We start from the raw sequence: 15394 nt of genomic DNA on the forward strand, positions 1-15394 counted from the left end.
TAAGCGAATCTAATTCGACTTGAATCGCATCTTTCCATTTTATCCAGTCATGTCTCTTTTGACATTCATATACAGACTTTGGTTCTGGATCTTCGTTTTCTTCATTTATTTCCTTTGCTAAAAGGTATGAGAAAACGTCATCAATATCATCCATCTCATTTCGTCTCCATATCTTTCCATTATGGATGTAATTGATAGAAATCTCATGATTTCCTTCAGATTAAAGATGCTTTATATTGTCATTAGATTCACAATTTTCTTCGTCCAAAATATTTTCTGTTATTTTGGGAGTATCATGCTTTTCACATTCCTTACGTTTTCTAGGAAGTTTATCCTTTGAACCAATAGGTCTACCGCGCTTTAAACGTGTTCCTGATTCACGTGTATCAACTGCCGTTCCACCATTTTGTGGTATTTCAATACGAGCAGGAGTATTTGCAGCGGGTATATGTGATTTAGTTACCATTTTGGTATCAGCAAATGCATCAGGTAGCTGATTTGCTATATTTTGTAAATGCATGATACATCGAACTTCTAGTTCTGACTGTTTCGTAGGAGGATCAAGGTGTAATAACGATGGTACACTCCATTTGATCTCTTTTCCTACTTGTTTATTGTCTCCCCCTAGAGTTGGGAATTCTTTCTCATTGAAATGACAATCGGCAAATCGTGCCGTAAACACATCACCAGTTTGTGGTTCTAGGTATCTTATTATTGATGGAGAATCATAGCCAATAGCACCACCGTAACGTACAAAGATGGGACCACAAAGACGGTTGGGAATATATATTGGCTATGATTCTCCATCAATAATAAGATACCTAGAACCACAAACTGGTGATGTGTTTACGGCACGATTTGCCGATTGTCATTTCAATGAGAAAGAATTCCCAACTCTAGGGGGAGACAATAAACAAGTAGGAAAAGAGATCAAATGGAGTGTACCATCGTTATTACACCTTGATCCTCCTACGAAACAGTCAGAACTAGAAGTTCGACGTATCATGCATTTACAAAATATAGCAAATCAGCTACCTGATGCATTTGCTGATACCAAAATGGTAACTAAATCACATATACCCGCTGCAAATACTCCTGCTCGTATTGAAATACCACAAAATGGTGGAACGGCAGTTGATACACGTGAATCAGGAACACGTTTAAAGCGCGGTAGACCTATTGGTTCAAAGGATAAACTTCCTAGAAAACGTAAGGAATGTGAAAAGCATGATACTCCCAAAATAACAGAAAATATTTTGGACGAAGAAAATTGTGAATCTAATGACAATATAAAGCATCTTGAATCTGAAGGAAATCATGAGATTTCTATCAATTACATCCATAATGGAAAGATATGGAAACGAAATGAGATGGATGATATTGATGACGTTTTCTCATACCTTTTAGCAAAGGAAATAAATGAAGAAAACGAAGATCCAGAACCAAAGTCTGTATATGAATGTCAAAAGAGACATGACTGGATAAAATGGAAAGATGCAATTCAAGTCGAATTAGATTCGCTTAACAAACGAAATGTATTCGGACCTATTGTGCTCACACCCAAAGATGTAAAACCAGTTGGGTACAAATGGGTATTTGTCCGAAAAAGAAATGAGAAAAACGAGATTACAAGATACAAAGCTCGTCTCGTAGCCCAAGGTTTCTCTCAAAGGCCAGGAATTGATTATGAGGAAACTTATTCTCCTGTCATGGACGCAATCACATTTAGATTCCTGATGAGCCTAGCGGCCAATGAAAATTTAGAAATGCGTCTCATGGATGTCGTTACGGCATATTTATATGGATCATTAGATACTGATATCTATATGAGAATCCCAGATGGATTTAAAATGCAATAATAAACAGAATATAAGGCGGCTCGGCCGACCAATAAATAATAAACAAAATATAAGGCGGCTTGGCCGACCAATAAATAAATTAAATTACTAGTAAATAATATAGACGGTATTCCGGCCATTATAACATGATATAAATAATAGCAGATGCGGTATACCGACCATTATAGCAGGGTATAAATGATACAAATAAATTTTACCAATTTAGAGAACGATCGTGCTGATAACGTGTTATAAAAAGAACTGGAATTTTATTGTATCGCAGAAATTTAAATAAAGACGAAATTTTATACCCGAAGAAATAATAACACTGATAGAGAGAGTTTATTAGAAGTGAGAAGAGAAGTTGAAGTGTGTATTACAACGAACGAAAATGTTTGTATATATATAAAGAAATTCATTGTGCAAATAGTACAGCGGGCCCCACATCTTTATATTTTCAACAATTGCGGCTTTCATAACAGGAACAACTATTTTGAAGAAAAAGAAATCAAAAGTCTACCATAGCACTCCTCCTTGAACAATAATTTTTTTTTTTTGTTAAAAAAGGGTTAAACCCGGGTCAATTAAAGACACAGACCTAACCCCTAGGTGGGAGGTGCAGCCCACGACAGACCCTCTCCCAGATTTTCATACGGACGTATCCGCAGCCGTGGTGAGCAAGACAATGTGACTTAGTTTCCGCAGTAGCAGGATCGAACCCGAAATGTGTTTGCATCCAAGGCCCGTCCACTACCACTGGACCACAAGGCCCGCTCAACGTGAACAATAAAATCCCAAGTGTAAACTACGAAACTGATGGCTCGAATATATATATGTATATCAAATATATATATATATATATATATAGGGTAAAACCCGCCTTACGGGCGGGTAATCATATGAAAATAATTAAAACATATTAATTAGTAAAATATAGTTAAAATAAAGTAATATTCTAATGAATATTTTTATATTCTTGTTAAAAATAAAAACATTTTTTAAAAATATTATGATGAAAATGTCATTATGTTTATTCTTTGATTATAATCAATAAGTTAAATAAATTTATCATACTATTTAGCTATATACCTTTTTAGTGAATTTTTTTAATCCAGATTTGGTTCCTGGGACATTGCCCGATTTATTTCAGTCGTAAAGCATTCTTGCCAAATGTGAATCAAACCCTAATGGTAGAAGATACCACAATTGACGCTTCGCAGTTAGTTATTAGTATATACTAGTGTACTCCCGTGCTATGCACGGGTCAAATCTATTAAATTTTAATTTATTTTATCATAATTTTAAATCATATAAATTTATAATTTTTTACACATCCTATAAACATTGTCACATAGGTAATATTTAAAAAAAAAATAAGCTGGAAACGGTTTACAGAATATCTAATGTTGTTTTAAAATAGATGTTTTAAAAGAATTTTGTTTTAAAAATAGATATGATGATATATGTTTGTAAGCATTTTATGTTATCTAATTGAGATATAAACAACATATAAAAACATTGTTAAGAAAAATTATACTTGATTTATTCAATTTTTATGTATTTGCATTGCAAATAAATCTTTCATAAAATATACTTTTGTATTTTGAATAAAAGTAATTTGAAAAACAATAAAATTATGATAAATTATGACATAGAAAAAAACAATTATTAAAAATAATATCAATATTTTGATGCTCCGGAAAAAAACACGTGTGAGATATTTCGCGTGAGTGAGTAGTTGAAATATACTAAGATATATTATGATTTTTAACTTACACATGAAACCATTTGAAAATAACCCACTATTTTTTAAAATTAATAGAATATGAACTTAGATTTCTTAAGAAAAAAAAAAGCAATTTGACAATAACTGACACGATTTTAAGATTAAATATGAACATAGATTTCACCCACTAAGCACCTTTATCTCACGTTGAACCCCTACACACCTTTATCTCATGTTTTGTCTTGTCGATGATTCATCAAATATTGAGATGGTTGAGCAGAGTTGCAGGTTTTTGTCATCTTCTTTAGCATTTGTTCTCTCCATCTATAGAAAATATGCAGTAGAATATTTTAAAATATAATTGAGAGAAACATATTCAAAAATTGATATCTAGATTTATATTATAAGCCAAAGAAAACTCACATTGATTATGGTTGCACATAGATAAGATTGATAACATACACTTTTATATTACTGTTGCAAGAAACATAAATTTGATAACAATGAAACACCTACTTCTTCCTTTGATAACGTGATGCAGTTCTTCATTTTGATAATTTAACAACAAATGAAAACCAAAAAAATATTGAAGAGGCCGGGGTATACATTTTGTTTGTCGGAGACGCAAAGTAAAAAAACATAGTAGAGTAGGTTTGCAATTTGTATAGAAGATGAAGAAAACCGTTTAAGAGTATGCAAGTTAACATGGGTTTAGATTTTTGAGAAAAAATAGGAAGAAGAGTAGTTGAAAATCTGAATTACATAAAAGTTAGGATGCAAAAAGAAATTCAATTCTTTTTTGTTTTTTTTTTTTAAAGTTTTTTCACATGGCAGTATTTGATTCGCTAGACGACTTGCGATTTAGTATATAAAGGATTTATTTTGATGACATAACATTTAAACCATACATATAGTATTTAATATTTAATCTGTTTTTAGCAAATAATACTCATCTTACTATATAAAGTAGACATTCATTATTTTTTGGTGAAGCCACTTCATCAAATATGAGGAAGTATAAAAGAGATATTAAATTAGAACGTAGTGAGTTTCGTGGATTGGTGGAAATAATGAAAAGAATTATTGATTGGTGTGAATACAGAGTGAAATATTATTACTATATAAAATAACATTCATTCTCTCCTGGTGAAGCCACCTCATCAAATAGGAAGAAGTATAAAAGAGATATTAAATTAGGACGCAGTGGGTTTCGTGGATTGGAGGAAATAATGAGAAGAATAATTGCTTGGTGTGAATATAGAGTGAATACGTTTCAGTGGAAGTTGTGGAGAGCCGACAAGAGTTAGGGTAAGTGATTCGACGATGGTAAAAGATAGGTTAAGATGTGTTAGTTGGACTTAGAAAATATGACCCAAATATAAAGTCAAATGAAAAACAATTTTTTTAAGACAGAAACACGTGGCATCTTCTTCTTCTCTTATTTGATGAGGTGGTTTCACCAAAAAAGAACGAATGTCTACTTTATATAGCAAGATATATATATCCAAAACTTATCGAAGCCAAATACACAAGTCAGCATTGTGCACCAGCCGCCAAGAACGCACTTCCAGGCTGACGGTTAGCCAACTGACCGTGGCAACACATAAACTTGGCATTCAAGCCATCATGAACAATCCTCTTCCCTTGCCTTAGCTTAGTAGTAATCAGCACGGTTAAACTTTGTGAATACCCTACAAAATTTACAAACTAAAACATCAACAAGAAGCCTTTTGCATACCCAAAATGAAGCTGACTAGTGTCAATACAATCAGACCATCCATTTGCAAAAGAAGAAGAAGAAAAAATCTTGTATTTACCTTTGTTCAGTAAACCAATCTTGATTGATTTGCAAGGAAGTTTATAGAAGATTAGACATGACAATTTGCTTGTCTTTTTCTCACATTAACATAAAATTTTCCGATTAATTCACATATATACTAAGGTACTCGAGTAGTCAAACTCCAAACAGTAAAATAAATACTCACCGCGGCGTATATAAAATTTAAATAAGAAACCCGTAAATAAAAATCTAGGGAAGTTTTAACTTATGTGCTACATCAGGTCTTCTCACCCACGCTAGACCTCACCCACGCTGAGCCTCTTCTTTTTGCTCTTATTGCTTTGATTGTTTGCTGTTGTAGATCCATGTAACCTAGGGCCTCTCTTTCGTCCGGTTAACCGCAGGGCCGACCATGAGCCATGCTAAGTGAAACATTTGCTACATGCTCCTAAATTTTTTGTAAAAACTTAAATACAAATAGGTCCCTAACCAATTTTTTAGGCCTCTAAATTTGTAAAAGGAAAAAACTATACATAGGCCCCCAAAATTTCAGGGCCGGCTTGGTTAACCGAAATGTGTAAGTTCGCCGGATCACTCTTTTTGAGGAAGATGAATATATAATATTTTAAACTTTTTTTTGAAAAAAAAACTTATGTGGGCTTGTAATTTGAACCGTAGTAGTAGGAAGATGAAGAGGCCCATTATGTGACTTACAAGGCCCAAATGAGTCTAGGTTAGGCTTTGTCGTCTCCCTCTTATATTATCTCCGTCGCAAGAGAACCCCAAGAGGAGAAAGAGCGGCGAAGAAAATGGTGCAGCGTCTTGTATACCGGTCGCGACACAGCTACGCCACCAAATCGAACCAGCACCGTATCGTCAAAACTCCTGGAGGCAAATTGGTGTATCAAACCACCAAGAAGAGAGCCAGTGGCCCCAAATGCCCTGTTACAGGCAAGCGTATCCATGGAGTAAGTCTTTGATTCATGCAAGATTTGATCTTTAGATGAGAGTTGAAATGAAGTTGATGTCTTTGATTGTTGATCAGTCTGTAGAATTAGGAAACCATGTAACTTGGTTGAAATAGTGTCGTGCTTATTGACGGTCTTGTGCTGGTTAGACAAACATCCATCAGTACATAACATATTCATAAGCTAAAGTGTTCGTGCCACTTTGTCTTTCAAGTTGTCCCTCCCTAATTACATAAGGGATTACTATCCACCCGTGGCAGAAATTTTTAATCTTTTTAATAAGTATATTTTACTGTGAGTGTAACTACGTTATAATGGGTTTTACATTTTTATTTCAGATTCCTCACTTGAGGCCTACAGAATACAAGAGGTCTAGGTTATCAAGAAACAGGAGGACTGTGAACCGTGCTTATGGTGGAGTCTTGTCTGCTTTGGCAGTCAGGGAAAGGTTTGTTTGTTTAACCTATAAGTCATATGTTTGTATTACAGAACTTGAGAGTTTGCTAAACTCAGTGGTGTGTGTGTTTTTGGATTTTTACAGGATCGTACGAGCATTTCTTGTTGAAGAGCAGAAGATCGTGAAGAAAGTTTTGAAACTCCAAAAGGCTAAGGAGAAAGTAGCTACCAAGGCTTGAGGGTTTTACGTTTTTTATTTTATTTTGGGGATACATCTTTTTCACTTATCTTTGTCTCTGACATTATAAATTACATACATTTTTACCTGTCCTAGTGTCTTTTACATTTTAGTTTGATTGACACTTATAAGTACGTAGTGCCATTGCTGATATATAGAATGAACTCGAGCATCATACACTATGAACATCTTCCTTCCCGAGTAATATCTGTCTGGTTCTAATTTTTTTGGGCAGACTAAAACTGGTAAACCTCTGAAGTAAGGCCAACAAATGCCTTCTATTTGACTGCAACTTTGGACATGGTTCTGAAAGTTCTATTGGATCAGGCTCAACTTCATCAATGGCCATTCGTTCAGCAGTTCATGAAATTTTTTCTTTTTAATAAAAATTGAATATATTAGCAGAAGTAGCTTGGGCGTTCGGGTACCTGTTGGCGTTCGGGTCGGGTTTTTCGGATTTCGGTTCTCTTTTATAACACCTCCTAGGTCCCATTCTAGTAAATTTGCAAGTACGGGTCGAGTTCGGATATAACACATCGGGTTCGGATCGGTTTTGTATCACATCATAGAACCCATAAAGTAATCATATATCATTCAGATTCGGGTTATATCGGATCGGTTCGGATATACCTGAAATAAAATCTAAAATTTAAAAGTAAAACATAAGAAATATATATTTATTTATATATAATTAAGTATTTAAGGTAGTTATTTAAAATTTAAATACTTATTGTTAGACAACATATCAAAATAAATATGAAATTGAATATTTGAAGTATATATTCATGTTTCATATAATTATATTGTATATTATTTTGGACATTCAGATCGGTTTCTTCGGATATTTTTTCGGATTTTTCGATTTTTTCGGTTTTTCGGGTTACCCGTTCGGGTTTGGTTAATAACACTTCGGGTTCGGATATGTTTTGTACCACCTTACAAGATCCATTCAGATAATTTTTACATTTCGGACCGGATATGGATCAGGTTTTTCGGTTCGGATTCGGTTCGGATTTCGGGTTACGGATATTACGCTCAGGCCTAACCAGAAGTAAATAGTTCATGGAAACTACACCCCAACATTTCTTGTGAATTGCCGAACCATTTTTGGCATACACTTATTGTCATTTTGAATGTTCCTACTTCTTTATGCTATAACTATATATTCCAATTTTGTTTTGTTTGCAATATTTCAGTAACAATTCTGTATTTTATTGTGGTCATTCTGACTTTTCAGCTCTAGAAAAGATTTGTTTTTGGTACTATATCAATATAAAGGTTTGTTTGGGCTTCGTTATATGTTTAAGGTTTTTCTTTCGTTTAATTTAGTTTTTTGTTTATATCCTCCACTCGAGTCAATCCTACACTAAATTGTGTGAAATAAAACACTCAACGAAGCATAATTGATAATGGTTTAATTTCATTGCATCAGCTAGTGAAAGAGAGAAAACCTACAAAGGGAACAACCTAGCTTAGAAAGCCAAGGCAAGAAGGCAAAGACATGAAATCGACCCACATCAATCAAGTTGTGGAGAAACAATTTGCCAATTCGCCATTAGACAAAGAGGAATAATAACTCTCCAACAATGTCATGTTATGTTTCACGTCTTGATAATGATAATCTTCATTGCAACCACCCAGGTTCTTTATTTCCCCATTTCCTTCGAGTCCCTTCTCTTGATACTCTTGTGGTAGGCTTACAAGCGCGGGACACTGCTCTTGAGCCAACATCACGCTTAGGTCGATCTGGCTTGTGCATTCTCCCAACAAGGCACAATCTGATGAAGACATGTTTACGAGAAACGAGGGGGATTCATTAGGTGAGGCAAGCCTTGGAAACTGAGGCTGTGTTTCTTGTGTGGCAAGAAAGAGATTAGTGAGGTGTTGATGGTCTAGACATGAAACAGGATTGAAAACGTTGGTGGTTTCCTCGTAGGAAGTGAAATCCAAGTAAGAGAATGGATTTATAGTGGCAACATGAGAAGTTGGACTAGTACTAGTTTTGGGAGTACTGCTCATATTCTCATGATGAAACTGGAAGTGAGAGCTAGTTTTGAGGATCTTGTCTGAAGAAAAGTGTGATGTGTTTGATAGCTTTTGGTCGGACGACATTGTGTCTATGCTTGTCTCTGATGGCAACGAGGAAACAAATGAGTGAGGCATAGCTCTTAGGGTCGTTGTGTTTGTCTTTTTGAAGATTCTGCATATAGCCCACGAATCCTGCAGAAATCCACATTATTTTGTATAAGTAACAAATATTAAGTTGTTTAATCTATAACAAAATAAGAGTCAAATCATTTCAAGCAAAAACATTTGCGGTATGTAATATGGTTTTTTTTTCATATATATATATATATATATATATATTGCAACATGTGTTTTCATATTTATAAGAAAAGATAATATATTGCACTTTTTATGTTTTGCGTTTGAGTTGAAATTTTAAGAAGATGTTTTGTAAAACCTCATTGTTATTAAAAAGGATTTTAGTAGGCACGAAAATGAGTTTTACATCAAAGGGAAAAGTTAGAAAAAAGAGTGACTCCAGAAAAATATAAAAACCATATATTCACATCTCTCGTATTTGTCTATAAATCAAACTTATAACTTCATTTGCTTTCTCAATGCAATACATAAATACATAGTTTAGTTCAACTCACTAGCTACTTTGAGAAACAAATGCACCAGATTCAAGACATAATATATTATTTACACATTGAAAATTTATTCTCAAAAGACTTCTAACCAAATCTTTCAATCTTAATAATTAAATATAGTACTCTTAGTCGTCTCCATAACTTTTTCTCTTTCCAAATAAATCAAATCTAGACAAATCATTGAGTTAATGTCAGCATGTATAGATGAAGTTAACGTGAGCTTACGTTTGGAGAGACAGGCGAATCAAAGAACCTCTTAGTAGAAGGAGATGGCACAGAGAGCGAAGGCATACGAAACTCATGCATCATCCAATCAGTCTTAACTCCTTTTGCAGCTCTGCCTTTGTAGAACACTAGTGACTTCTTTAAACCTATGCATTTGTTTCCTTCCGACGAGTATATAGGCCTGTCCGTTCCCGTGGCTTTCCAGAAACCGGCTCCAGTCACTCGGTTCGGCCTCGAACTGTTCCTATACTTCCTGTCCCTCGGACAATAAAAGTACCATTCTTTTTCACCCGTGGCAAACTCTACAATATTGATTCACAACAACAAAAATAACAAACAGATTTGCTTAGAAATTATTCCATTATATTATACGTAAACAAAGAATATGAGATATAGTATGAAAAATAAAAATTATATACTTGGAAGATCCCAGGGGTCGTATTTGTAGATATCGAGTTGTCGTATGAGTTCAATGGAGAGAGGATTGTGTTGAACCTTCCGCTTCAAGTAGAAGCTTACAAGCTCTTCGTCGGTTGGATGAAACCTAAACCCGGGCAACAATACTTCCTCCATTTTCTGATCACCATCGTTGTTTCTCTCTTCCATTTTTCCTTAAAACCCTAAAAACAAAAGGAGTTAGAGAAAGAAACCTAAACTGGAAAAATATTGACTCTGGTAGAGAAGTGGAAGTGAAGTGATTTAGCTTAAGGTGAAATCAATTTATGCTTCCTTGCGAGGGGTCTGAACCCGAAGGATCAGCCGCCATTTCAGCTGAGTTTTTTATTCCATTTTTTCTTTTTGAATTAATCTCCCAAGAAAGTTTGTTTGAATACTTCTTTGGTTTTACTTCAAGACAATTTAAAAAAAAATGGAGCTGAGGGAAAAGGTTATAAACACGAGGACAAGCGCAAGAAAAACAAATGAAAAAACGTAGTATTATACTTTATACAATCTGTATTTCTTACATATTACTATTACGTAAAATACGTATATATCAATACGTACAAATGAAATTAAACATTGTCATTACTTCAAGAATAATCAGCATCTCATGTAGTCATGTACGCATATACACACGCACGTACATGTAACGTAGACACACATGGACCACGACGTCAGGAAGTTCATGAAATTTTCGTCACCCCGTATTTATACTAGTGTGTGTTTGAATGTATGTAATTTATCAGTACTAGTTATGAACGAAGATGAAAAATTATTAAAGACCAATTAAGAACCGCTTTAATATTGTCGCTTCGGTTTGAAGTCTTTTAATTAATAAAAGGAAACAAGGGCCGATCGAGGCCAGCTGCCACTACAAAAAGATTCGAAATTAATTCAATCGTACTAATAAAAATATTACTAATCAATTGCCTTCAGGTTTCTAATTAAGACTAAACTGCGAATTTTTTAAAAATCTTTACAGTTTCTATTCCATTCCACATCACAGTTTCTATTCCCACTGACCAATGTCAGAAGATTACAAATAAAAACTTTTAGTTAAACTTAAAAAGATAGCTTAATGGGCTTATGTGGCCAATGCCCAATGGGATCAATGACATTACCTTAATTTACCGTTTCACCCTTTCATTCGATTTGACTAAATGTCTGAAAGATTCTGTTGGCTTTGACCTTTTTAGAAACTTCTGCGTTTAGGATTGTCCAACCGACAACTCTTATATTTTGACTCAAATCCTCTTAAGGAAAGACTTTATGAAATTAGTTGAAGGGGTCGACTTTTACGTATATTTTTAATTCAAGAATCTAACTTCACAAAGTTCATTATCGCAATATTTGCATATATTATTCAGTCGAAAAAAAAACATTTGCATATATTAAGATTTTTTTTTTTTGATCCGACGATCGTGGTCAACCGACTAATACCACGAAGTCCACGGCAGTCCACGTATTCTTGCGATTTAACGCTAGCCCGGATGGCCAGCGGGAATCGAACCCGGGACCGTATTTGGGCCGAAGCTCCCTCAAGTACCACTAGGCTAACTCCGCTAGTTCACTAGAGTAATTAGCTGTACGCAGAGTACCATCCCGTTTGCAACTATATATATTCAGCTAAAAATATATATATATCAAGGATTATCAAACTAAGAATGCTCTCACATTGGTGTTATTCAGAAGAATAAATCAAATACATTGGTTTATTCATTGACCTGTAAATTAAGTGTTATTCTTTTAATTCTATTGTTTGACATACCTTTTCATAAGCAATTTATCTTTGAGGTAAATTTCAACTGTATCTAAACTTCAACTGTGTGTCATCCTGAGTTCAGCAAAAAAAAAAAAAAAAACTTGTGTGTCATCCTGTCATTCTGAGTTTAGCAACAAAAAAAAAACTATGCCATCATGTAAGGCTGTAATATGGGTCGCTCCGGCATATGTGTATACTTATCGGCTTACTCCAATAGGCAATAGCTTCTAGTTGACGGAGACTACGGTGACTTTGATGAAGCGCAAAGAATAAATCTATTTATATATATGATTCACTCAGCCTGTAACTATATAAGATATTGTGTACTTTTGATTGAAATGTTGTGATGGGCAAAATGAATTATTTTCGGTAGAGTAAAAACATTGTCACTAAGTCCCTAGATATACGAGGGCCGATCAGATAGATGATAGGGTTTATAAACAAAAGTATTTAAACTAACATTTGTATTTCTAATTTTATCTTGAAGACGTTTCACAAAACTGAATGATAATTTAACGAAATCCGATTTTTAGATTTCACTAAGCCAGTTTACACTAATCCCAAGGCTAACATGCATCTACTAATATCGGCAGTAAGATGTAACTAATCCTCTACATCCACTCATTTGACCAAATTAACTACCTAAAAACTACACAATCACATTCTTTTTTATATAGTTTGCGCTGCACGTAGCAATCCTATTAGACTTAGTAAATTAAAATTGCTACAAGAAGTGAATTCAGTTAGGGTTTAAAATTTATGTTGTTAAAGTAAACACACGCACAATCCATATATATTTATACGTATGCTGGCATGCTGCCTCCATATAAACGTGTCTTCAAGAAACGATAAGCATCTCCAAAGTTCGAAGTAGGGGAAACTAAAATCGTAAAGGACTTCAGGAGTAATAATAAATCTTAATTAGTTCTGAAGTACTATAGTAAATGCAAAATAGGTTATAATATTACCGGGTACGCGGTTAATTAAACAGGTAACATTAACTAGATGTGTGTAGCATTTATATAACAAAAGTCAAATTTACTCGAATTTCTTGTTGGTTTTTGAAATACCGAATACCAAAGTATAGAATTTCTCAACCTTTTCTTGCTTTTGGTAAAATTCAATCTTAATTTATTTAATCATTCTTGTGTATGTACAAGTACCGTCAATTATCTTTTTTACTACACCGTCAAATGGAGTAGTAATTTATCGGTTTCCGGAAGTCTGGTCATATAATTTATTAGCTGCTAATTGACAAGGCAAATAGAATTTATATGAAATTGATGTTGATTACCTAGAACGGCACAGATTTATAATTAATATCACTACCAGTCTACCAGTAAAGTGGTGATTACTCACAGAAGGGATAAAATACAAAACGATGACTTCACGAAAGAGAATGAGTTTGATTTATGGAGATATAACGTAGATATGATATTTGTTGTTCTGTCCCTACTAGATGTATTTTTTTTGTAACTTAAGTCCCTACTAGATGTATTTGTCACTAATGAAACATATATTAGTTTTTCGCAACCATAGATGTAATAACTACATAGTCGATCCATATTAAGTTAAATGTTTTGGATTTTCGTATTGTTATACATATGCTTACAGTCTTTTCCATCAAACTAGTAGATTCAAGTCTTTAGTTTTATTTGTCGAATTTTATAGGTACCTTTTATTAAATCATTTAGCTCTGTATGAATATTTCTTAAGAAGTGATCCAATAATTATTCAAACAGGTTACTGACTAAGCGCATCACAGTTATTTTGGAACGTCAGATGCATTTTGTGAAGTGTCTCATACTGGAATGTTTACATTCAAAATTTCAAAACGGATACTAGATTGATAAATATATCTTACCCGCGCATAAAAAAAATACTTTTAGAAGTTCCAACAATGCGTTTTGACCTCAACAAACTAGGGCATCAACAAGGCAAAATATAAAAATATAACTTGTGAAAAACTGGAAAAATAGAATGTATCTCGATGGTCCTGCTTCACCTGAGTTTAATTTTTGGTACCGACTCCAAAACCAGATCGCACTATAGGCACAAGTCTAAATTCATAGGTAGGAAAGAAAATTCATAGGTAGGCTATATACGTCAAACCCAATGAAATTCCAAAAAGCCAAGTTTCCTCGGTTTATACCCGTTTTGTCTCTCTTTTAGGTTTGACTCTTTTTGGTTTTTACTTCCCAAGCGTGTGCACTTGTTATTAGAGATATATTTTCTCCTTAACTTTTAAAGAAAATGTATAGTTTAGTTATTTATATAAGAAAAAATATTAGTCAAAAGTTCAAAGTCTTCAGCCCAAGCATCAATACCTGTCTTCGTGGACATAAGGACATCAGCAACCGAACCTGTGCACAAATTGTTAGAAATAGTAATTAAAATTTTTTTATTGTTATTTATTTATTTTTAAGCTGAAAAAAAAGATAATTATTCGAGTTCCACAAACAGTAACGATATTGCATAAGAATGAATCCTTAAGCAAGGATTATTTGAAACTTTGGTGACACAAAAACCTAAAAACACGGACTCCACATAATTATTTTATTATTTTTTGAACAGTTAAGAATTATTTTAAATCCTGCGTTGCAGATGCTCTAATTAACGCTCTTTCTAGGTGATACTAGTTGACTGCATTGTATGTGTGGTTTAATCTCTGTAGAGGTAAAAATCATGTAATTCCCAGTTGGTTAATGAAAATTGTAGTTGAGCCAAAAAAAAAAAATTAACCCTCTTCACCACAGTTAATTAATCATGTCTCTCGCCTTGTAATTTTTATATCTGGAAAAAATCGTACGTAATGTTTGTATCATATTTCTCTAACTAAGGTTAATCATGTCATGTCTCTCGCCTTCTAATTTTTATATTTGACCAAACTCGTTAATTTCGGTCATTACGTAATGTTTATATCATATTTGTCCAACTAGGGTTCACGCACGGATGAGCAAACACTACAAGAAAACACGGTTTTAGCAAGGAAATTTAACGAGGAAAATTAATCCTCGTGAAATTACGTTGACTTAACGATGAAATTGCGAGGAAATAAAGTTTCCTCGTAACGGCCTTGTAAAATACCGAGTAAAGCGATTCCTCGTAAAATCGTCGTAAGTTGACGTGGTTATTCCGAGAAAAATGTGTTTCGTCGCAAATTCGTCGTAAGATTAGCATGATTTTTACGAGGAAATAACTTACGAGGAAAGAACGAGAAATCCACCAACTTAACACGTTTTTTTTGCAACCAACCTAATATTTCGTCGTAAATTCCTAGCAAAATTCAACTACCAGATTCGAAAATTTTCTATAAATATGGAGGTTTGAACATAATTTTAAGCACACCAACAAGAAAAAAAA

At 33.9% G+C, this 15394-nt stretch overlaps 2 protein-coding genes across 2 annotated transcripts; one reads left to right on the forward strand and one right to left on the reverse strand.

Annotated features, from left to right (window-relative positions):
• The first annotated feature begins 6109 nt into the window (after positions 1-6109).
• On the forward strand, positions 6110-7106 carry LOC106310129 (60S ribosomal protein L34-1-like). Its single transcript, XM_013747338.1, has 3 exons — positions 6110-6312; positions 6651-6760; positions 6854-7106. Exons 1-3 carry the CDS (start codon positions 6154-6156, stop codon positions 6945-6947), a joined length of 363 nt encoding a protein of 120 aa, XP_013602792.1. The 5' UTR covers positions 6110-6153; the 3' UTR covers positions 6948-7106.
• Positions 7107-8467: 1361 nt separating this feature from the next.
• LOC106311288 (protein FEZ-like) lies at positions 8468-10594 on the reverse strand. Its single transcript, XM_013748494.1, has 4 exons — positions 10576-10594; positions 10248-10439; positions 9829-10130; positions 8468-9166 (listed from the first exon to the last, which is right to left on the reverse strand). Exons 1-4 carry the CDS (start codon positions 10592-10594, stop codon positions 8468-8470), a joined length of 1212 nt encoding a protein of 403 aa, XP_013603948.1.
• Positions 10595-15394: the final 4800 nt, after the last annotated feature.

Source organism: Brassica oleracea, chromosome C8 (assembly GCF_000695525.1).
Source record: "Brassica oleracea var. oleracea cultivar TO1000 chromosome C8, BOL, whole genome shotgun sequence".
Taxonomy (NCBI): Eukaryota; Viridiplantae; Streptophyta; class Magnoliopsida; order Brassicales; family Brassicaceae; genus Brassica; species Brassica oleracea.

What these genes read in the sequence shown, in the direction of transcription:
- LOC106310129 (XM_013747338.1), top strand. Translation starts at nt 6,154, where the DNA reads ATGGTGCAGCGTCTTGTATACCGGTCGCGACACAGCTACGCCACCAAA. An exon ending in CAGGCAAGCGTATCCATGGA is followed by an intron (nt 6,313 to 6,650) that starts GTAAGTCTTTGA and finishes TTTTTATTTCAG; the next exon opens with ATTCCTCACTTGAGGCCTAC. An exon ending in GCTTTGGCAGTCAGGGAAAG is followed by an intron (nt 6,761 to 6,853) that starts GTTTGTTTGTTT and finishes GGATTTTTACAG; the next exon opens with GATCGTACGAGCATTTCTTG.
- LOC106311288 (XM_013748494.1), bottom strand. An exon ending in CGACCCCTGGGATCTTCCAA is followed by an intron (nt 10,131 to 10,247) that starts GTATATAATTTT and finishes TCAATATTGTAG; the next exon opens with AGTTTGCCACGGGTGAAAAA. An exon ending in ATTCGCCTGTCTCTCCAAAC is followed by an intron (nt 9,167 to 9,828) that starts GTAAGCTCACGT and finishes GGATTTCTGCAG; the next exon opens with GATTCGTGGGCTATATGCAG.